This window comes from Podarcis melisellensis (genome assembly GCF_964234715.1).
Source record: "Podarcis melisellensis genome assembly, chromosome: 2".
In the NCBI taxonomy this organism is placed as follows: domain Eukaryota; kingdom Metazoa; phylum Chordata; class Lepidosauria; order Squamata; family Lacertidae; genus Podarcis; species Podarcis melisellensis.
In genome coordinates, this window is record NC_138529.1 from 107,430,736 (window position 1) to 107,452,939 (window position 22,204).

The 22,204-nt window shown below is 45.7% G+C and overlaps 2 protein-coding genes across 2 annotated transcripts in view; one reads left to right on the forward strand and one right to left on the reverse strand.

Annotated features, from left to right (window-relative positions):
* Positions 1-9,905, forward strand: part of LOC309364603 (uncharacterized protein) — a 220,111-nt gene extending 210,206 nt beyond the window's left edge. Inside the window, exons 3-4 of the mRNA XM_081902255.1 lie at positions 4,317-4,479; positions 8,047-9,905. Of these exons, the coding sequence (XP_081758381.1) occupies positions 4,380-4,479; positions 8,047-9,815 (1,869 nt within the window). The 5' untranslated portion in view covers positions 4,317-4,379 and the 3' untranslated portion in view covers positions 9,816-9,905. The remainder of the gene's footprint in view (positions 1-4,316; positions 4,480-8,046) is intronic.
* A 5,241-nt stretch (positions 9,906-15,146) lies between these two features.
* NRM (nurim) lies at positions 15,147-20,505 on the reverse strand. The gene is made up of 4 exons (XM_081903236.1): positions 20,229-20,505; positions 18,940-19,142; positions 18,246-18,422; positions 15,147-17,088 (listed from the first exon to the last, which is right to left on the reverse strand). The coding sequence occupies exons 1-4, from the start codon at positions 20,371-20,373 to the stop codon at positions 16,771-16,773; spliced, it is 843 nt and encodes a 280-aa protein (XP_081759362.1). The 5' UTR covers positions 20,374-20,505; the 3' UTR covers positions 15,147-16,770.
* Positions 20,506-22,204: the final 1,699 nt, after the last annotated feature.

Below are 22,204 nucleotides of genomic sequence, written 5' to 3' on the forward strand. Positions count from 1 at the left end.
CTAATTGAGCGCATGTTTGCAATTTGGTCTGTGGTTCCTCTGCCCCTCCAAAATCCAGCTTGTACTTCTGGGAGTTCTCGGTCTGCGTACTGCTTAAGCCTGCCTTGTAGAATTTTAAGCATAACCTTGCTAGCGTGTGAAATGAGCGCAATTGTGCGGTAGTTGGAGCATTCTTTGGTGCTGCCCTTCTTTGGCATTGCGTTCTAGACTGATCTTCTCCAATCCTCTGGCCACTGCTGAGTTTTCCAAACTTGCTGGCATATTGAGTGTAGCACCTTAACAGTATCATCTTGTAAGATTCCACTGGAATGTCATCACTTCCACTAGCCTTGTTATTAGCAGTGCTTTCTAAGGCCCATTTGACTTCACTCTCCAGGATGTTTGGCTCAAGGTCATCAGTCACACTACCTGGGGTGTATGGGACATCCATATCTTCCTGGCATAATTCCTCTGTGTATTCTTGCCACCTCTTCTTGATGTCTTCTGCTTCTGTTAAGTCCTTACCACTTTTGTCCTTTATTATGGTAATCTTTGCATAAAATGTTCCTTTAATATCTCCCAATTTTCTAGAACAGATCTCTGGTTTTCCCATTCTATTGTTTCTCTCTATTTCTTTGCACTGCTCGTTTAAGAAGTCCCTCTTGTCTCTCCTTGCTATTCGTTGGAAGTCTGCTTTCAATTTCATGTATCTTTAACTATCTCCCTTGCATTTTGCTTGCCTTCTGTCTCCCGCGGTTTGCAAGGCTTCATTGGACAACCACTTTGCTTTCTTGCATTTCCTTTTCATTGGGATGCTTTTCATTGCTGCCTCCTATATGATGTTCCGAGCCTCCATCCATAGTTCTTCAGGCACTCTGTCCACCAAATCTAAATCCTTAAACCTGTTCCTCTCTTCCACTGTGTATTCACAAGGGATTTGATTGTGAATTAGATTGTATCTTACTGGACCAGTGGTTTTCCCTACTTTCTTCTGTTTAAGCTTGAATTTTGTTCTAAGAAGCTGATGATCTGAGCCACAGTCAGCTCGAGGTCTTGTTTTTGCTGACTGTATAGAGCTTCTCCATCTTTGGCTGCAGAGAATATAATCAATCTGATTTCGATGCTGCCCATCTGGTGATGTCCATGTGTAGAGTCGTCTCCTGTGTTGTTGGAATAGCGTGTTTGTGATGACCAGCTTGTTCTCTTGACAGAACTCTATTAGCCTTTGCCCTGCTTCGTTTTGATCTCCAAGGCCAAACTTGCCAGTTGTTCCTTTTATCTCTTGACTCCCTACTTTAGCATTCCAATCCCCTATAATGAGAAGAACATCCTTCTTTGGTGTCACTTCTATAAGGTGTTGTAAGTCTTAATAGAATTGGTCAATTTCAGTTTCTTCAGCACCAGTAGTTGGTGCATAAACTTGGATTACTGTGATGTTAAAAGGTCTGCCTTGGATTCGTATCGAGATCATTCTATCATTTTTGAAATTGCATCCCAGTACAGCTTTCGCCACTCTTTTGTTGGCTATGAGGGTGTAAATATGCATGTTGTCCTCGAGGTGCAAACACACATAGCATGAGCAAGCAAGCAAGCAGTGCTCCAAAGTGCTTCTCTTGAGAACTTGCCATCTAAGTTGTTTACTAATGGCAAAAGCTCCTGTATGTTCCATGGAATCTACTCTCAGGCTGTTGTAAGCCAGAAAATCACTTATCTCTTCAGTTTACACCAATAAAACTCAGAAACAGGAGGAGTTAGGAGTCTAACATTGTTTATTGCAAAGCAATAGGTTACAGTTTGATCGTTCCACAAAACTGCAACCCTGCCTGGTGTTCCAGGCAGTGATATTTATATATGTAATGCCAAACAAGGGACACAGGTGGCGCTGTGGGTTAAAGCCTCAGCACCTAGGACTTGCCGATCGAAAGGTCGGCGGTTCGAATCCCTGCTGCGGGGTGCGCTCCCACTGCTCGGTCCCAGCGCCTGCCAACCTAGCAGTTCGAAAGCACCTCCGGGTGCAAGTAGATAAATAGGGACCGCTTACCAGCGGGAAGGTAAACAGCGTTTCCGTGTGCAGCTCTGGCTCGCCAGAGCAGCGATGTCACACTGGCCATGTGACCCGGAAGTGTCTCTGGACAGCGCTGGCCCCTGGCCTCTTAAGTGAGATGGGCGCACAACCCCAGAGTCTGTCAAGACTGGCCTGTACGGGCAGAGGTACCTTTACCTTTACCTTTAATGCCAAACAAAGCATTTGAATTTCCACCAATCGTATACAGTACAGTACATCAGAGATGTCCAAGTGGTCGACCACAATCGACAGGTAGTCTTCTGTGTTGTTTTGGGTCAGTTATTGGACCCTTGAAGGCTCCTCCCCTCTCTGCAACCACTTCTGCGCATGCTCCTGTTCTCTTTTTGCTCAGCAGTTCCTTGTTTTTAAAATAATTTTTATTACATTTTCAGTTTTTTGTAATCACAATATCCATACATAAATCAAGAACTGAAACATCGCTCTATCCGAGCATCGACCTCCTCTCGCCCCTCATTCTGACTTTCGTACATATTTACCTTATACTTAGCATTTCTATAGCCACTATTTTACCTTCTCTCTTATTTTTATATTTCCTCTTATTAAATGCAAATCAGTTCCTTATATTGTCATTATGAAACATTTCAACCCAAAGCTACAAACCTTTTCAGATGTTTACAATATTCTTTCATATATAATATAAATTTGCTCCAGTCTTTTTGAAACAGTTTGTCGCGCTGATTCCGGATCTTCCCCGTCAGCTTTGCTAACTCTACGTATTCCACCATCTTACTCCGCCATTCTTCCAATGTTGGAATCTCCTGTAATTTCTATTTCTGAACCAGAAGAATCCTTGCGGCCGTTGTGGCACACATAAATAGATTCACATCTTTTTTAAAAATTTCATCTCCAATTAGACCTAACAAAAACAACTGGTTTTTTACTGAAATTGTATTTAAAGATCTTTTTTATTTCATTGTAAATTGTACCCCAATAAGTTTTCACCCTAGTACACGTCCACCACATATGGAGGAAATTCCCCTCCTTTTCCTTACATTTCCAACAGTTTTTATCCTGATTTCTATACATTTTTGCAAGTTTGGCCGGTCTCATGTACCATCAATACATCATCTTCATTTGATTTTCTTTGAGTGACATACATGCTGTGAATTTAATGGTTTTGGTCCATAATATTTTCCATTCTTCAAAATCAATATTATGTCCCAAATCCTGTGCCCATTTGATCATAACACTTTTTACCTCGTCATCCTTTGTGTGCCACTCCAATAATAGCGTGTACATTTTCGACAGTGTTTTCCTTTTACTACTCAACATTTCAGTCTGTAGTTTTTATTTGATGCTACCAAACCCAGTTCTCTTGCTATCTTCTCTGAATACATCCTGCAATTGGTGATACTGCAATCAATCAGTTAATTTTTCTCTCAGTTCTTCAAATGGCTTTACCTTTAATTTGTTATCCATTTCCATTAACAGGTCTTTGTATGTTGCCCATTCACTTCCCATGTTTTTCTTTTTTACTGCAAAGGCTTCCAATGGAAAAAGCCACCACAGGGTTTTACGTTCAACCAGTGTTTTGTATCTATTCCAAACTTCGTATAATGATTTCCTAATGGTGTGATTTAAAAAACCTCTTACATATTTTAACCAGCAGTTCCTTGTTTTAATGCTTATTTTTGCCAAAAGAATCTAAATTTTTCTTGCTTCCCCCGCCTCCTTAAAAAAGTCCCTTTGGATTTTCACGTTCCTGATATTCATCATTGCCTCATTTTATTATAATACACATGCGCAACAAGCACTGGCATTTTCTGCTGAATAAGTTCTGATGCCTACTGCGTTCTGTTACGTTGTGTTAGTTGTGCATGTTACATGCAGCCATTTGCATCATGTGGCGACTCATGTTCTAGCTTTCTGCTGTATCTTTGTGATTCCCATATTAGCTGTATTTCTGCCCCAATTGGGAGGTGGCAACTTGCAAAATAGCCAGTTTCATAAAGCACAGGCTACCATAACTTCTTTATTAGAAGCACACTCAAGGATTTAAAGGGGTACACATTATCACATTTATTGTGGCCCTTTGGGCAACTGCCACAAGGCCACTACTGCCCATACCATGCCAGCCTTAGGAAGGGAGAAGGGACAGGCAGACGGAAGGAATTCCCAAAGGTGTTTGAAAATGGGTGGAGGCTCTTGGGAAGCGGGTGCCCAATAGGGGCTTCTACAGGGGCAGCAGAATGTGTTGGGCAAAATCCCTGCAGGGGCTCTGAGACTCCCTTGACTTCTTCCTTCCTCCCAGGAAACTACAACTTGCCCTGACTTCTGTGCTCCTGAAGAAGTTGAACCTGCAAACCTGGTCAGGATGGACGGAGGAAGATGGACAGTTGACCTGGTCAAGCTGTCTCCTGCATCCCTCCCTGCAACTTTTGAGCATCCCCTCCCGGGACCCTCGGAGAAATCTGGTGAGTTTCAGGGGAGAGGAGATGGGGACATGGATGGCTGGATGGTGGAGGGAGAAAGAGGAAAAGATGGAGAGGAGACCAAAGGCGGGAGGGAGGGAGGGAGGGAGGGAGGGAGGGAGGGGTGAGGCCTTCTCCAAAGCAGCTCTTTGTTTTTGGAATCGCTGGTGTTATTTCCACTGCAGGATTAAGTGACGATAATGATGTTGTACACCAATCCAGAAAAATGGGTGAAGGGGGCTATGGAAATGCTTCCTGTCATTAATTATATTTCATATATTTAAATAGTTTATGTTACTTTTATTTTTTTAAAGACTGGGTCAGAGTGATACATTCCACCAGCATCCAAACACAGTAGATGCATGCACCTCCCCAGTTTCGTGGGCTTTCGAGACAAAGGACCTGTTATCATGATACACAGTTCATGTGGCTGGAGGCTCTGCACATATGATTGGGCATATGAAGACTGAGGGTGGCCATTATTATAACCAAATAGTGTAAACTTGCCATTCTTACAGACGGGTTGTGTGTGAGAGTGAGTGGGATAATAATTTATAGCGCCCCTGTAATCCTGTCCCTCCATAAGCTTACATGGAGCTACAGTGGTCCAACCTTGGTACAAATTTCAAATTAAATGCACAAAACCAACAAAGAGACTCACAGGTTTATAGTGGCACCAGCTTTCCTAATCAAGAGTCCCCTTTGTCAGACTGCAGTCCACAAAAGCTTAGGTCATAATACCTTTATGAGCCTTTTTTATTTTTTTAAATAATATTTATTGAAAGCTTCCAAATATAACAAAAAAATAAAAAATAAAATAAAACATTTACTTTTAAACCTTATTTTCATTAACACCTTTCCAGGACTTCCCCACCCTACCCCCTCTTGTATTCCAATTCCTTCAAATAGATTCAGCAAGTTCTTACCCCAAATTTTAGACTTATTATCATTGACCCAATATTAAAAATATTTTTCCATCCCCTAAAATCGACCCCTGTTCCCTTCCACGAGTTCCCCTCTTTAATATGCAGAACAGAATAGAATAAAAAAAAAAAGTATAATTTTACACCCTTTGGATTCCAAATTTTCCTCCCCCCTTTCCCGGTTGCGTTCCCCAATGTCCATCAATGTCTGCTGTCGTCCTGGAGATCCCACATCTAGGCCGAAATCCTTCACAACTCCACTTTGCCGTCTTTTTAATAGTCTTTGCCATCTTTTTGGTCGTCTTTAATTTCGAACATCCAATCTTGGAAGGACTCTATCTCAAGAAGGTCCATTTTTTCCATCCAGATCTCTATATTTAAGAGTAAAACTCCAATTTTATTTCTTTAGACCTTTCAAATCTGGGTGTCCCAAATGTTCCCACTTCCAGCTTTGTCCAATTCTTGTTGTTGTTCTTGTTGTTCTCTCTCCTCACTTTCCTCTGGATTCTTTTCCTGCTCCACTGCAAAAATGTTCTAATTCCAAAAGCTTCTAGTTCCTCTACAGAGGCTTTGTTATTCAGGAACAAAACCTTACGTCAAGTCCCTTCCATTCTTCAATAGATAAATCTATTGTCTCCTTTAGTGTAGAGACCTCTGTAGACAAAATAGTGTTCCATTTCTGCAGTTTTCCCAGGAGATAAAAAGTCCTATTCAAATTCCATGCGTACAGCATTACTTGTAGTGTCCCACAGCCCCTCTAGAGGGATTATGGTAACTCAGTTTCCTTCCAGATCACACCCAACAGTCAAAGTAACTTGTTATCCCTTGTTTTCAACAATTTATATCAAATTGTAACAAATGTAACCGGCAAGGTCCTCGTAACAAAGTTCTCTTTTTATTCTTCAACTTTGACAGCTCCTTTGACAGCTGTCAAAGCTTCTATTTCTCCTCACCAGGCGCTCTCACGGATCGCTCCCGGTTCCCGGGGGGGTTGCGTTTTAGCTCACACGTTCCACTTTTCTCCTCCAGCACAGTCTTACAATTTTCCGTCGTGAAATTAATAACTTTATCAATATAAAATAGCTCTCGATCTTAGTTATCAAATCCTTGCTTTAAATCCTCTACAACGGGGGGGGGGGGGAGACGGACTTCCTTTTTGCACCTCCCCCGCTCGTTCCAAATTTAATTTTATTTTTTTCCTTTTAAATCCGATTTCCCAATTACTCATGGGTTGTTCTTTTTAGTCCAAATTTTCAATGGAAGAAGTCAGCGCTCTCCGTCAAATGGCATGTGGCTTCGCTCGGCAGGGGAAGCGGAGGACTCATAGCACCACACCACCCCCCGTCCCCCGCTCCGTAGCCTTTAAAAAGGCTCCTTCGCGGGTCGGGGGGCGCAAACGGTGCCTGCCGAGTCACCATGTCCATGGGTTTCAGCGCCCATGCTTTTTGAGGGTCCCCGCGTCGCCGGCGCGGTAGGACCCAGCCCCTGCCGAACAGGCTCCCTCCGGAGCTCGGAGGGAGTCTGCCATTCGGCGATGGCGCCAACCTGGAAGTCGCCCCTTTATGAGCCTTTTAGGCCTGCAAAAGATGAATAAACAGAAGCACAGGAGACAGTGACTGCCAGCAACTAGGGTAGCTTGGAAAAAATGATTAGACTAATGTCTGTGCTCTGCCCTCACAGTCCTAGGCAATAATGCTTCTTAATACTAGTTTCTGGAGGGCAGAGGGCTCTTGGGCTGAAATCTTGCTTGCTGGTTTCCTACAGGCTTCTGCTTGGCCACTGTGAGAACAGGATGCTGGACTAGGTGGGCCTTTCCCCAATCCAGTAGGCTCTGTTTAGGGTCTAATATATTGCAATATTTTTACACTTACATGTGGCATAAGAACATTTCAGTTTTACTTCTTACTCATAGGAGAGACTGCTGTTGGAGCCTGAGATCATTTCCTCACTTGAAAAAGAAAAAGACAGATGTGTCTTATAAGCCAGTCTTATAAGCCAGTTCCACTGTAGATATCTATTATAAAATGATGGCGCTTTCTTAAGTGTGAATGGAGTGATCTGTTACGATATAGAAGCAATGCAGCTGCGAGCTGCTAGCTTGAAAACATCACATGATGTTGGGACTGTCCGTGGGAAACAGAGGGCACTGGAATTAGATCAGAGTGTAATATGAGCTGTACAGGAAGTGTTTGTCTCTCGACTGCTGGAGTTTGAAGAGAGCAGTCATGTTTTTTGTAACGCTGCAAAGACAGAAATAAAGGCATGTAAATACGTTTCTGTCTATCTCTTTCCCCTGCCGGGGGGGGCAACAAAAAGGGGTGTGTGTTCTTCTCACGCTGAGAAGGATTGCCTATCGCGACCTCTGCCTGGATCTTGCTGAGGAATGCAGACAGGGAGGTCAACAGGAGACCAAGCCGGGTGCCTGGGAGTGTTGACAGTTTCTCCTGATAAAGGCTTGATTTCCGACATGATCATGGGTTGCTCTTGCCATTATCTCATCTTTATTCCTGAAAATTTGGAACATGGAGACAGTGGACAATGGAGTGAAAATAAGAGAAGGTGCACATGGGACTTCACATGTGTTCAGTTCCTTTTTTGTCTTTTTTAAAAGTCTAACAGGATTCTCTCCCCCCCCACTCCCAAACAGGTGAGGAAGACGATGGTCAGAATTCTACGGAGCCATCTGTGAATTCATTGGGAAGAACAAAGAAACAGTTTAAATGCAGGGAATGTGGAATGTGCTTTAGTCACTGTGGAAGAATGAGGATACACCAAGGAACTCACATGGGGGAGAAACCATTTGAATGCATGGAGTGCGGAAAGAGCTTCCATAAAAGTGGAACATTTAGAATACATCAACGAACTCACACCGGGGAGAAACCATTCAAATGTATTGAATGTGGAAAAAACTTCAGTCAAAGTGGAAACCTTAGAATACATCAACGAACTCACACGGGGGAGAAACCATTTAAATGTATTGAATGTGGAAACAGCTTCAGTTATAGTGGAACCCTTAGAATACATCAACTATCTCACACGGGTGAGAAACCATTTAAATGTATTGAATGCGGAAAGAGCTTCAGTGAACATGGAAAACTTAGAATACATCAACGAATTCACACGGGGGAGAAACCTTTTAAATGTATGGAGTGTGGAAAGAGCTTCAGACAGAATGGAGCACTTAGGATGCATCAACGAACTCACACAGGGGAGAAACCATTTAACTGTATAGAATGTGGAAGGGGCTTCAGGCGTAGTGGTCACCTTAGAATACATCAACGAACTCACACAGGGCAGAAACCATTTAAATGTATTGAATGTGGAAAGAGCTTCAGTCGTAGTGGAACACTTAGACTACATCAACAAACTCACACGGGGCAGAAACCATTTAAATGTATTGAATGTGGAAAGAGCTTCAGTCAAAGGGGAAACCTTAGAACACATCAACAAACTCACACGGGGGAGAAACAATTTAAATGTATTGAATGTGGAAAGAGCTTCAATTGTAGTGGTTACCTTAGAATACATCAACAAACTCACACAGGGGAGAAACCGTTTAAATGTATTGAATGTGGAAAGCGCTTCAGTTATCGTGGAAACCTTAGAATGCATCAACTTACTCACACAGGGGAGAAACCATTCAAATGTATTGAATGTGGAAAGAGCTTCAGTCAAAGGGGAAACCTTAGAACACATCAACAAACTCACACGGGGGTGAAACAATTTACATGCATTGAATGTGGAAAGAGCTTCAGTCGTACTGGAACACTTAGAATACATCAACGAACTCACACAGGGGAGAAACCATTTAACTGTATAGAATGTGGAAGGGGCTTCAGGCGTAGTGGTCACCTTAGAACACATCAACGAACTCACACAGGGCAGAAACCATTTAAATGTATTGAATGTGGAAAGAGCTTCAGTCAAAGGGGAAACCTTAGAACACATCAACAAACTCACACGGGGGAGAAACCGTTTAAATGTATTGAATGTGGAAAGAGCTTCAATTGTAGTGGTTACCTTAGAAAACATCAACGTACTCACACGGGGGAGAAACCATTTAAATGTATTGAATGTGGAAAGAGCTTCAGTCGTAGTGGAACACTTAGAATACATCAACAAACTCACACGGGGCAGAAACCATTTAAATGTATTGAATGTGGAAAGAGCTTCAGTCAAAGTGGTCACCTTAGACTACATCAACGTACTCACACGGGGGAGAAACCATTTACATGTATTGAATGTGGAAAGAGCTTCAGTCAAAGGGGAGACCTTAGAATACATCAACGTACTCACACGGGGGAGAAACCATTTACATGTATTGAATGTGGAAAGAGCTTCAGTCATAGTGGAACACTTAGAATACATCAACAAACTCACACGGGGCAGAAACCGTTTAAATGTATTAAATGTTGAAAGCGCTTCAGTCAGCGTGGAGCCCTTAGAAGCCATCAACGTCTCCTGTTGTAGGGAATGTGGAAAGATCTGCAGATGCAGTGGAGACCTTAATATTCATAAGCAAATTCACGCAGCTGAAAAGCCATATAAATGTATGCAGTGTTCCACTCCGTTTTCACTCTTTGCTTCATATAAAGAAACTCATAAAGGCAGAAATCCATTTTAAATGCATGGAACCTGTGTGATGTTCTGGTGTTTGTATTGAAATTTGTATACACACATATATGTGTGTTAAAGTAATGAGATTTCACCGCTCCCATATCCAAGAATCTGCTGATGTTCTCTGCTGATTTTCTAGAGAGGAGGGGCGGTTTCTGCTCTCTACTTATTTCGCTCCAACCTCACATCAAAGAGAGAGAGACTGAGTTTTAGAGAGAGCAAGATAAGGTTGCTGCTAAGAGCAGCTCCAGACACTCAGTGCAGTTCAGCATTTTTCATTTAGACCTCATTTAGCTCTGTATATAGTTATGTATTATAGTTGTAGATAGAATATATTCTACAGAGCTGCTCTCCGAGTCGTTTATGCTCTGCTATACTCTGCTGTGCGACAACTGTCTTCTTGTTGGAGTGAATCCGGTGCTCACAACTCTAAGCTGTGAGGCCACAGCACTTTGACCTATTCCTGTATAGAAGGTGGTCTCTGGAAGTGCTACCCAGCTCGCCTAGCCCAGTCGGGGCTCAAGTGGATGAGTCCAGTTGGTGGCTCAAGGGCGATGCTGACAAGTCACATATAGTAAATGTACAAAATAACTTGCTAGTTGTTGCTAGATAAAAAGGGGGATAGTGTTTACTTCACATCAAGAAACTCATAAAGGCGGAAATCAATTTTAAATGCATGGAATCCGTTTGATGTTTTGGTGTTGGTATTTAAATTTGTATACACATATATGTATTAAAGTAATGAAGGTCACATATACTAAATGTAGAAAAGAAGTTGCAAGTTGTTGCTAGATAAACGGGGAGAGTGTGAATCTGGAATGTTCAAGGTGTGTGATGAATCTGTTGAGTTTTGACCTCCGCCCTTCAATGCCAAAGTGATGGGCTGCCCTTGTCTTGTGGATCAGCATCTGTCAGGCTTCAGGAAATTGGCTTCCTTCCCCCTTGGCCGTAGATAAGCAGACCAAAGGGAAAGGAGTCTTCTTACCCGTTAGAAACTAATGATCCCAGCGAGAGAACAAAGAACCGGTCTTCTAGGAATGGCGGTGCTCCCAATGAAGAGGTCCACCCCCTCACATCCCTAGTCACCACCGTCACTTCTGTGTCTCCTAACCTGAGCCTGTACCCGCTGTGCTTTCTGTCCTGCCACTTTTGCAACTCTCCTTGACCTTGGGGAAAGCGGATGGATGCTTTCCAGAGACAGCGAATCTGTTATCTCCCCCCCCCCCGAGTTTCTTCTCCAAGCTGTTCCCCATCCAGTATTTCCCAGCTTTTGCCTTCTGATTGACTTCCCGCTCCTCCCCTGCTCGGGTGGTGAGCCTATTTGGGCTTGCCCATGAAGGCTGATGGATCCTGATAGATTCCATCAGGCCTTGCGGGACCCTGCTCCTCCTGGCGACTCATTAGATGACCTTGTCGAGGACTGGAATAACCGGCTATTGGCAGCCATTGATGAGGTCGTCTAAGCACCCTCTGCGACCCCATCGAAACCGGGCCCCTTGGTTTACTGAAGAGCTCCAGAAAATGAAGCGGGATCTCAAACGGCTAGAGCAAGTATGGCGACGGACTCGTGACGGAGTTTCAAGAACATCTTATAGGACACTTATGAAAGCCTATGAGATGGCTGTGAAAGCTGTTAAGAAATCTTACTTCGCAGTTTCCATTGCATCTGCTAGCTCTTGCCTGGCACAACTTTTTAGAATAATGAGGTTGATAACGTCCTTAGGAGGACAACCAAATTTAAGCACAAATTCGACCCATAGCTGTGAGGCATTCGCGAGCTTTTTTGTGGAGAAAGTCCTGTTGCTCCGCCATGACCCCCCTGCCAATTTAGATACATTGACTGAACTGGAGGCCCCTCGACTATCTTCGGGTCCAGTGTTGGACCATTTTGATCGGATACTCCCTGCTGATGTGGATAGATTCCTCCAAGCTGGTAGGCCCACCACCTGCCTCCTTGATCCGTGCCCGTCTTGGCTGATTAGGGCATGTCCAGATGTCGCGTGGACCCCCCGTTTGAAATTATCAATTTGTCCCTTGGCACGGGGACATTCCCAGGGGAACTGAAGGAAGCAGTGGTGCGTCCGCTCTTAAAGAAAACGTCACTAGATCCTTTAGACCTATCCAATTACCGCCCAGTTTAAAATCTTCCATATCTGGGTAAGGTAATTGAGAGAGCGGTTGCTAAACAGCTTAGTAGGTTTCTGGAGGAAACATCGGCTTTAGATCCATTTCAGTCTGGGTTCCGTCCTGGTTTCGGGACCGAGACTGCTCTGGTTGCCCTAACAGATGATCTCCGTAGACAATTGGATCGAGGCGGGTCAGGACTGCTGATTCTTTTAGATTTGTCAGCAGCCTTTGACATGGTCGATCATGATCTTCTGGACCACCGCCTTGCTGACATGGGGATACAGGGCATAGCCCGTAAATGACTGTGCTCTTTAATCTCTGGTCGGGGACATAGGGTGGCGCTAGGGAGGGAGCTGTCGTCCCGCCACTCCTTGGTGTGTGGAGTGCCGCAGGGCGCAATCCTCGCCCCAATACTTCTTAACATCTTTATGCACCCCCTTGCCCAGATTATCCGGAGCTTTGGGCTGGGCTGTCACCAATATGCTGATGACCCTCAGCTCTATCTGCTGATGGATGGCCACACCAACTTGGCCCCGGACACACTGACCAGATGCTTGGAAGCTGTGGCTGGATGGTTTCATGGGAGCCAATTCACACTAAATCCTTTGAAGACAGAGGTCCTATGGCCGGGTTGGGATGGCATGGGAATGAGGGACCAACTCCCTTCTCTTGAGGGGGCCCTGTTAGTGCCATTGCCTTCCGTTAAGAGTTTCCATGGAGGCGCAGGTTACAGCAACAGCCAAGGCGACATTTTTCCACCTTCGCCACATCAAGCAGTTAGCCTTTCCCGCCCCAACCTGGCCACAGTGATCCATGCAACGGTCACCTCCAGGCTTGACTACTGTAATTCGCTCTATGTGGGGCTGCCCTTGAAGCTGTCCCAGAAACTCCAGCGGGTGCAGAATGCTACAGTGAGGCTCCTCACGGGGTCTCTGCCATGGGAGCATATTCACTCAGTGCTTTTCCAGCTACGCTGGCTCCCGGTGGAGTACAGGGTCAGATTTAAGCTGCTGCTTTTGACCTTTAAAGCCCTTCACAGCCTAGGACCCTTGTACCCACCTTCTACCTACGGGACCTCCTCTCCCGGTATGCCCCACGGAGGACCTTAAGGTCCATAAATAGCAACACCCTAGTGGTCCTGGGCCTTAAGGAAGTTAATTAGCTTCAACCAGAGCCAGGGCCTTTTCAACACTGGCTCTGGCCTGGTGGAAAGCTCTGTCTCATAAGGCCAGGGCCCTGCAGGATCTGATTTCTTTCCGCAGGGCCTATAAGACAGAGTTGTTCTGCCTGGCCTTTGGCTTGTAGCCAATTTGATTCCCTCCCCCTCTTTCTTTTCTCCTGTGATGAGGCTGCGTTTTAATATCTTAATGTTTCAATATTTTAATGTTGTATTTTAATCTTGTTTTTAAGTTGTATTCATTCAACTTGTTTTTATTATTGCTTGTCAGCCACGTGGAGCCCGGCCTTGGCTGGGGAGGGCAGGGTATAAATAATAATAATAATAATAATAATAATAATAATAATAATAATAATAATAATGAAGAACTATGTTCCTCTGCAAACCACTGTTCCAAAGCTATACAGTCCTCCTGCTCCTGGGAAGATTCAGGGGGAGGCTCCCACAAATGCGCCTCAGTGCAGCTCTCCTCAGCTGGGTCCCTGGTTAGGTTTTGGTTTAGGGGAGCAAGCATGGGTCTGGCCCTTGGGTGGGGGCGAGGGGAGAAGGGAAGAGAAGTAGAGAGGATGCTTCTTTTTCTGCGTAAGGCTAGTTCTTGTTTCTCCCAAGGACGCCCCTGTAATCAGTGAGTGTGCATTTAGCAGGAGTGTATCCCTTCGTCTCGTAGCCTAAGATGCTTCAGGAGCCATTAGGGCGAAGCGTGTGTATCACACATGTGCCGTGAGAGGAATGGGGGGGGTAAATAACTGTTGGGGTGCTTAAAAGGAGGCTGTTGTTTCGTGAGGGGGGCGGGGGGAGGAGAGCCTTAGCGATGCCAAACAGAAAGAGCCAAACGTGACTATAGGATACATGTGGTTGCTACTCTGACTTTGAAGCTGGGCAGTGGATGTGGCACATGCTTCTGCTAAACGCAGATCTTGGGAAGATTAAGTTAATTGCAACCTTAAACACACTTGGGTCCCATTAGAGAGGCTGCTCATGAGGCCGGAGGAACATCGCCCGGCTGTGAGGTGTAAAGTCCACCACTCCCTGCAAGGCCTTTCCCACCTGGCCTAGGGGGTGGAGCCCAGACTCACCAAGCCCTACTATGTTAAATTTGTATTCTGTAGTTGACTTCCTTTGTAATTTTTATTTTGAAATCTTTAAGATAATGTTTTAGTTTTCTGCTATGTTGCTTTGACCGTATACTCTATATTTCTCTTTTTTCACATTGTTTTATTTATGTTTTATTGATTTAATATGCTTTAACCCCCTTTGAGGTTTTTCTTAAAAATATAAAGGGTATAGAAATTAAACAAAAAAATAAATAAATGTATAGAGCAGGGATCTCCAACATGGGGTTGCTCACATGTTGGGCAATAACGCTTATAAGCCTCAGCCCGTACGGCCAAGGTTGATGGGAGTTGTATTTCAAAAGCTCAGGGGTGGAAAATCTCAAGTTTCTTAGAACTTGTCATCATGAATAATTACAGTGGTACCTTAGGTTAAGTACTTAATTCGTTCCAGAGGTCCATTCTTAACCTGAAACTGTTCTTAACCTGAAGCACCACTTTAGCTAATGGGGCCTCCCGCTGCACCACCGGAGCACAATTTCTGTTCTCATCCTGAAGCAAAGTTCTTAACCCGAGGTACTATTTCTGGGTTAGCGGAGTGTGTAACCTGAACCGTATGTAACCTGAGGTACCACTGTATAGGTACAACTTTTGTTGATACAGAGCTCATTTTTAGCTTCCGGGAGCAGCTGGTCACTTCTGCTTTATAAATAAACCCAAATATATTGAAACACTTTACATTAAAACCAAATTTCAGAACAGAGACAAACAAACTTTTTTAAAAAACACACACCCTTTTTTTTACTTTACAAACCATTATCTTATCAACCCATGATTTCCTTTCATATATATAAAAATACTTTGTTAGCAAGGGGGTACAGAAATAATAATAAAAAAGCTACAATAAAAGCATTATCAGCATTTAAAAAGAAATGCTAGTGGATGTTCAAGGCATTGAGTTACAAATGAAGGCAAAGATCAACCATTGCTAGGTAGAGCCTGGAGACATAATCCTAGAATGAACCCCTGCCCCCCCCCACAGCCCGCTTTTGCCTGTAAATGTACTTGATTCAAAGATCACATAAATCATATTTTTTGTCATTAATTCTGATGGGTGGGGACGAGTTAAAAGTCACCCACCGCATGGAGATATATTTGGGTTTGAGAGGCAGGTGGTCCAATGCTGGACGGCCATCTTGACCAGAACCTTTCTCAAGGCCTTGTCTTCTTCAGCCCAGGTAGGGCTTGGAATTCAGAATGCTTTGGAACTGAATTGACGCGGCAGAAGCAAGAGGATGGGCAATGCATTCTGATTGCTTTCTTGGAACAGAAACGTATTTGGAAGACACTGTGCTGAAGAGGTATATTTGCAAAAAGCAAAAAAAACCTCACAGGCCACTCCACAAATTATCTAGGCTGCTACATCTTTAAAATAGTTCTTGCTTGTGAATCAAAGTTAAAAATCCTATACTTTAAAAAGCACTTGGGCAGAAGTTCTGTAGCAAAAAATGAATTGAAAAACCCAGTTCTAATGCTCTTTTGTTATAAAGAATTTCAACTGAGGCATCTTCTGTGCTTTTTAACAGCTGCAGAATCCCAGTCAGGTGTGCCTGGTGTCCTCTTGGGCAGTAAGGACTGCAGCAGAGTCCATGACAGACAGAGCCACCCCCTGACTGGTTGGAAGTAAAGCCAGCTAGCAGGTGGGGAATGGCTGGGGGCAGACTGAGGTTACTGGGGCAGTGCCCCACTGATTCCACGGGGTCAAGGTTTCCCAGAAATGGGGAACATTTTGTCTGTTGAGCTACCTGCCTGCTGTCTGCAGTTGTGAATCGTAAAAAAGCCTCCCTCAAACAACAACAACAACTTGATCACCTCACCTAAACTCCAATCGGTTATCAGTGACTCATTGTTCTTCTTAACACTAGGGGGAAATCTTTTTGGGCCCAATATATCCCTTTAAGCCTATGCAGCAGGTATGGGGCATCCACAGCCCTCCAGATGTTGATGGCAGCTGAAGTCCACCAACTTCTGGAGGGCCATAGGCTTTCCCCCACCCCTGCTCTAGAGACTTCCCTCCAAGGAACTTGGGGTTGAATTCTGCCATCTTTGGAGTTCCACCTCTTTCCTCAAGGATTCCAACCTACTGGACCATGTGGGATCACCATATAGAACTCCTTATATGTGGTCTAAGTGTTGTAGCAAAGTAGGCCTGCTGGAAGCCAGAACTCTTAGGTCCCATTTATAAACCACTCAAGTCCCGAGTGCATAAAAGCAAAAGGAGATATAAGGCACATTGCATCGTTCAGTGCTTAGCATGGGAGAGTGCAAGGTACAAGGCTCTCAGGCCCCAATATACTAGGACACCAGCACCCGCATATAAAATTGGGGCCACACAGGTTCAGTTCTTAAGGATGGAGGGGCCATTCTGAGCCAGCAGATCTCCATAGGCTGCCTCCTCACGGGAGAAGATCTGGAACTTCTTGTCCAGCTGAGCTCGCAGGTAGAGGTAGTCCTGCTGGTCAAGGTTGTGGGCGCAGGTGATGTAGGCTGTGAAGAGCAATGCGAGGAGCAGGCGGTCGAGAGAAAGGCAGGGAACGGCCCACAGGATGAGGAGAAACTCCAGGTACACAGGGTGACGAAGGTGGGAGAAGAGGCGGATGGCACTTGTGGACTTCACGGCCAAAGGGTCCCCCATGCCCAGGCAGTAATAGTAAACCTATGGAACGAGAGATACACCCATTTGCACCGAAGATGCCCAAATCTTTTGGGGAAACAAGACACCATTTTAGACCCTAAGACTTGCCGATCAGAAGGTCGGCGGTTCGAATCCTCGCAACGGGGTGAGCTCCTGATGCTCGGTCCCTGCTCCTGCCAACCTAGCAGTTCAAAAGCACAAAGTGCAAGTAGATCAATCGGTACCGCTCTGGCGGGAAGGTAAAGGCGTTTCCGTGTGCTGCTCTGGTTCGCCGGAAGTGGCTTAGTCATGCTGGCCACATGACCCGGAAGATGTACGCCGGCTCTCTTGGCCAATAAAGCGAGATGAGCACCGCAACCCCAGAGTCGGTCACGACTGGACCTAATGGTCAGGGGTCCCCTTACCTTTACCTTTTTACACATTGGGCCTCTACATATTCACAAAGGGGGAATGTGAGATTTGTTTTTGTTTTGTTGTCTGGACTGCTGAGGCAACACTTAAGTGCTTCTGCAGTTCCTGCCTTGACCAAAAATCCCTCAGAATTCCAGAGATGGAAAGAAGATAATGTCCCTACCAGAGAGGAATGGCAAATTAAAGTGCTGGACTATTCCGAAATGGCAAAACTGACCGTTATGCTCAGGACCCAAGAAGACCATAACTTTAGGAAAGGATGGGGGAAATTTATAATTTATCTTGGAGACCACTGTAAACAGATGAAAACATTAGCAGGATTGCAATAACACTCGTAACAAGTAATTTGGACCAAATAAAATATGGACTATTGAAAAAGATGCAGTAGAAAAGGTTTAATAATAGGATCCACAGAGGGGAAAGTGGGAAGTCCAGAGATTCTGAGGAATATCCAAATCTGGATGGTTGTATTGTTATGATCTTATAGTTTTAAAATCAAATAAATATTGTTATTATTAAAAATCTCTCAGAATTCATCCAAATCACATGCACCCCCCTAACTGCTATCACATTAAGAGCTTCCAAGAGAGAGGTCATGTCTTCCAAATTTGCTTCAACCCTGGGACCTCTCTTTTTAGAAATATTTTACAGCAGGAGGAAATATCTTCTATCACCCTCATGGGTTGGGTCACTGGGCCTCGCTGAGCTCAGCCGCCAAATACAGGACAGTGGCCTCTCTAGATGGGAAAAGGGAAGCTGCGCGGTACCTGTTTGACCCCCATCAGCTCTGCGTAGTCAAAGATGAGGAGGATGCTAAAGATGACCAGCCAAGCAATGAAGTGGAGGATGAAGCAGATGAGAGGGACCCAAGTGACCCAGGGCTCTCTGCTCGTATTCCAGAGCACAGGAGCATCCTGCACAGGCTGCCAGTACCTCATCAGCAGCTAGGTGGGAAGGAAAAGGCCCATTAGATAAAGGTAGATTCTCCTGCAGGCACACGTCTCATATGGCTGCATTTTGGGACTCCTAACCTGCAATCACATTGTAGAAAATCCGCTGGACCTGCAGGCATTAGCCAAATCATACAAATCATATCCACATTGGGTTGTTGTTTTTAAATTGTGCAAGATTCTAGTCCTCCTCATTGCAATGATGCATTTTGCTTCACAACATAATGAAGGCTATGCTGAGTTAACGGTGTGAGTTTGGGAGCTCTGTGCTCAAAATAAACTGTACCAAGGAGCAAAGACTTAATGCTGAAATTGGGGGGATTTGCTTTGGAAATATCACTTCCATGAAAGTGCAGAGTATGAAATCCGAACAGCATCATGCCAGGAAGATTTATTCTGCATTTTGAGTTTAGCTTTTCTGACTCTGTTGCTCTGTTATCTTGCCTGTGGGACTTCTTCCTCCCCTTCAGTCCTCTCCCCCCATTTTGCTGCCCCAAATTGATACCCCTACCTGGAGAGTCAGCGTTGTGCAGAAGACATAGAAAGATCTCTGTAGTACTCCAAAGCAACTTCTGGTCCAGTGTTTGACTCGCTGAGTGGCCATGAGGCTGTGCTGCAGGATGAAAAGGACAATTAAGCCCATGTCCACCATTAGTGGCCGCAGAATCTTGGGATCCCTCAGGGCAGCTTCCCATTGAAGATGAGGAGCAGCATCTGCAAAGAAAAGAGGTTCAGTCAAGGTGAGGCCTAGTGCATCCAGCAGGGGCTGGCAGAGTATCTCAGATAGTAGCCCAGAAACTGATCCCAGAGACAAATTGTTCTCTCTCTCCTCCTCTCTCTCTCATCATCTTAAAACAATCCTTCCACAAGCTGGTGTTCTCTGGATAGCTCAGTTGGTTAGAGTGTGGTGCCGATGGTGCTAAGGTTGCAGGTTCAATCCCCGTAAGGGACAGCTGCATATTGCATTGCAGGGGGATTGGACCAAATGATCCTCAGGATCCTTTCCAACTCTATAATTCTGCAATCTCAGATCCTGTTATTTATGAGATGTTGGACTCCAACACCCATCAGTCCCAGCCAGCAGGGATGGTGAGAGTCGTACTTCAAAACTTATGAATGATAGCAGGTTGGGGAAGGCTCTCTTAAAGTATTGGGAAGCTTCTGGATTGAATGGCCTTAACATACAGAGCAGGAAGTAGAACATACAGTCATTTTTATCCAATCATCTTTAACGACATCATGGGATATTATTACCAAAACTTATTGTTCACATACTAGTAGCATCAGGGGGGGGGGGGGGAGCCAGACCACATCCTTCGCCCTGCCTGCCTTTCACAACAAGGCGCCACATTTATTTCTGCTTGCTGGAAAACGCCCAGGGCAAGACGCAAACTTCCAACAAGGAACCATTGCAACATAAAAACACAGTGTTAAAAGCATCTTATCTAAGATCTAGGAATTCTTATCATTTGACTTTCTCAGTTTCAAAGTGGCTGCGTTAGGGTTTCAGCCTCCTGCCACTTGCCTGGGCGTCTTCAGGATCCAAACCAAAAATAAAAGGAAGGGATGAACGGGCAATTTTTCATACCTCTTGGCATGCTGCTGAACTACAACTCCCGTCATCCCTCAGCACTGCCCATGCTGCCCTGGACCCGATACAGAGCCCCACACCTGGAGGGCCGCCGGATCCCTGCTCCTCCGCCCAAAGACCGCGCACCTCGCACCCCTTTGCAACCCCAAGCTCTCATTTCCTCCCCCGCATGACCCCTCCATTTCTCTCCCGCCCCTCCGCCCCCGCACCGGTTCTGTGCTGGGCAGCCCCCGTCCCCGGCTGCAGGAAGAGAGCGCGGAAGGAGACGAAGCGGATCAGCTCCACGCCGGTCCCGAAGGCGAACAGGAAGCTGCCCAGCGCCGGGACCATCATCAGGAGCTGAAGAGCAGCCATGGCGGGCAAATTGCGCTTCTCCCGCCGTCTGGAGGAACCGCCCTGCGGAGAGGAGGGGCTCTCTCCGGAATCCCCACGCCCTCCCGCGACGTCACAAGCGCGTAATGAGGAGGGGGGATTCCTCCCTATCAGGAGCGGGAGGGAGAAGGGGGTCTTCTCCCTTTGCCGAGTGACATCACACGCTGGGAAGGGGCTCTCGTTGAGGGATTCCTCCTTCACGTCGTGACATCACGAAGAACTCGGGGGGGGGGACTTTGACGTCATACAGGATCTAGGGAGCAGAACCTCCCCGCCCGCCGAAATATTCCTCCCCGTGGCAGAGGAACAAGTAAGGGTTGCCCCCCAACCTCCCCTAACCCCAGCTCCCTCGAGCCTTGTAAGGAATCAGCGTCTACTCTTTTCATCCAGGGGCCTCGACGCAGCTCTCGTTCTTCCATCCCCACGTTGGGCAAAAGATTCCTGCACTGCAGGGGGTTGGACTAGATGACCCTGGTGGTCCCTGATAACTTTGTGATTCTTTGAGCCGGACCAAAGAACAACGGCAAACCGCAACGAAGAAAGCAGAAAGCAGATTCTAAGCGCAGCGCCGTGGAGGAGGGGCTAAGAATGCCACCATTCTCACCTTGCCGGCTCAGAAGTGAGCGCAATGGAATCCGCTCTCAGGTAAGCCTGCGTAGGTGGGCTAGGATCCCAGCCTCACTACCTTAGGGTAAGTAGCATCTAACTCAGGGGGTTTTACTTCTGAGTAGGCATGTATAGGATTGCACAGTGAAACAAACGCCCCCACCCCCCATCGCCTGACATGCTGATAACCCGAATGTAGGGGTGTGACATTTTGGGGTCGCCTTCCTTTTTCAATCCAAACATAATTCATAAAACAGGTTATAAATCATAAACAGTGGTGGAGCTTCATGCTTCAGTGGGGGGGGGGTGCGTGCGGGGAGATCAAGCGGGGCTGGGGCTGGCACGCCACCTATGGTGGTGGTGGGGAGCCGCGATGGCACCCCACTGGGGTCGCACTGCTGGGGGCGGTGCGCTCCCCCCCCCACTCTTCTTCCTCCGCCAGTGGTCATAAACACAACAGAACAAAGTAATTAAACGGTGGTGCTGTGGTCTAAACCACAGAGCCTAGGGCTTGCCGATCAGAAGGTTGGCGGTTCAAATCCCCACGACAGGGTGAGCTCCCGTTGTCCGGTCCCTGCTCCTGCCAATCTAGCAGTTTGAAAGCATGCCAGTGCAAGTAGATAAATAGGTACCGCTCCGGCGGGAATGTAAACAGCATTTCCATGCACTGCTCTGGTTTTGCCAGAAGCGTTTTAGTCTTGCTGGCCACATGACCCGGAAGCTGTCTGCGGACAAACGCTGGCTCCTTCAGCCAGTAAAGCGAGATGAGCACCGCAACCCAGGTTAGCGGTCCCTTTACCTTTACAGTGTCCACACGTTAAACATAAAATGCCATAAGTTAAAATCCTAAATCCTTAAAATGCCAGGTAGCAGCAATAAAACATTGCCATCATGTATTCCATTTATTAAAAGCTGGGATTAACGGGGGCGGGCAATTTCTGTTCCGATAGCTATAAATAAGCAGAGGAGTAGGTCTGGTGAACTCCTGAGGACGATGATCCTTAAAGAGCGTGACAGTTGATTAATTCATCTGAAATATAAAAACCATAGCCTACTGTGTCAGGGAGAAGATGTGCAACTTTAGGGCTGGTAAATGGCACTGCAATCTTATTATACATGTCTACTCAGGAGTAAATCCTATTGCATTGGTCCAGGAGGCTTGCTCCTGGCACAGCCTGACATACCCAAGAATCTGCTTTTAACAGGG

Bases quoted from the DNA above. Each gene is read 5' to 3' on its own strand.
- NRM (XM_081903236.1), bottom strand. From the start codon at position 20,373: ATGGCTGCTCTTCAGCTCCTGATGATGGTCCCGGCGCTGGGCAGCTTC. The intron at 18,423-18,939 runs GTAGGGGTATCA...CTTCCCACCTAG, and splicing joins GCACAACGCTGACTCTCCAG to CTGCTGATGAGGTACTGGCA. The intron at 17,089-18,245 runs GTACCGCGCAGC...CTCGTTCCATAG, and splicing joins AGCTGATGGGGGTCAAACAG to GTTTACTATTACTGCCTGGG.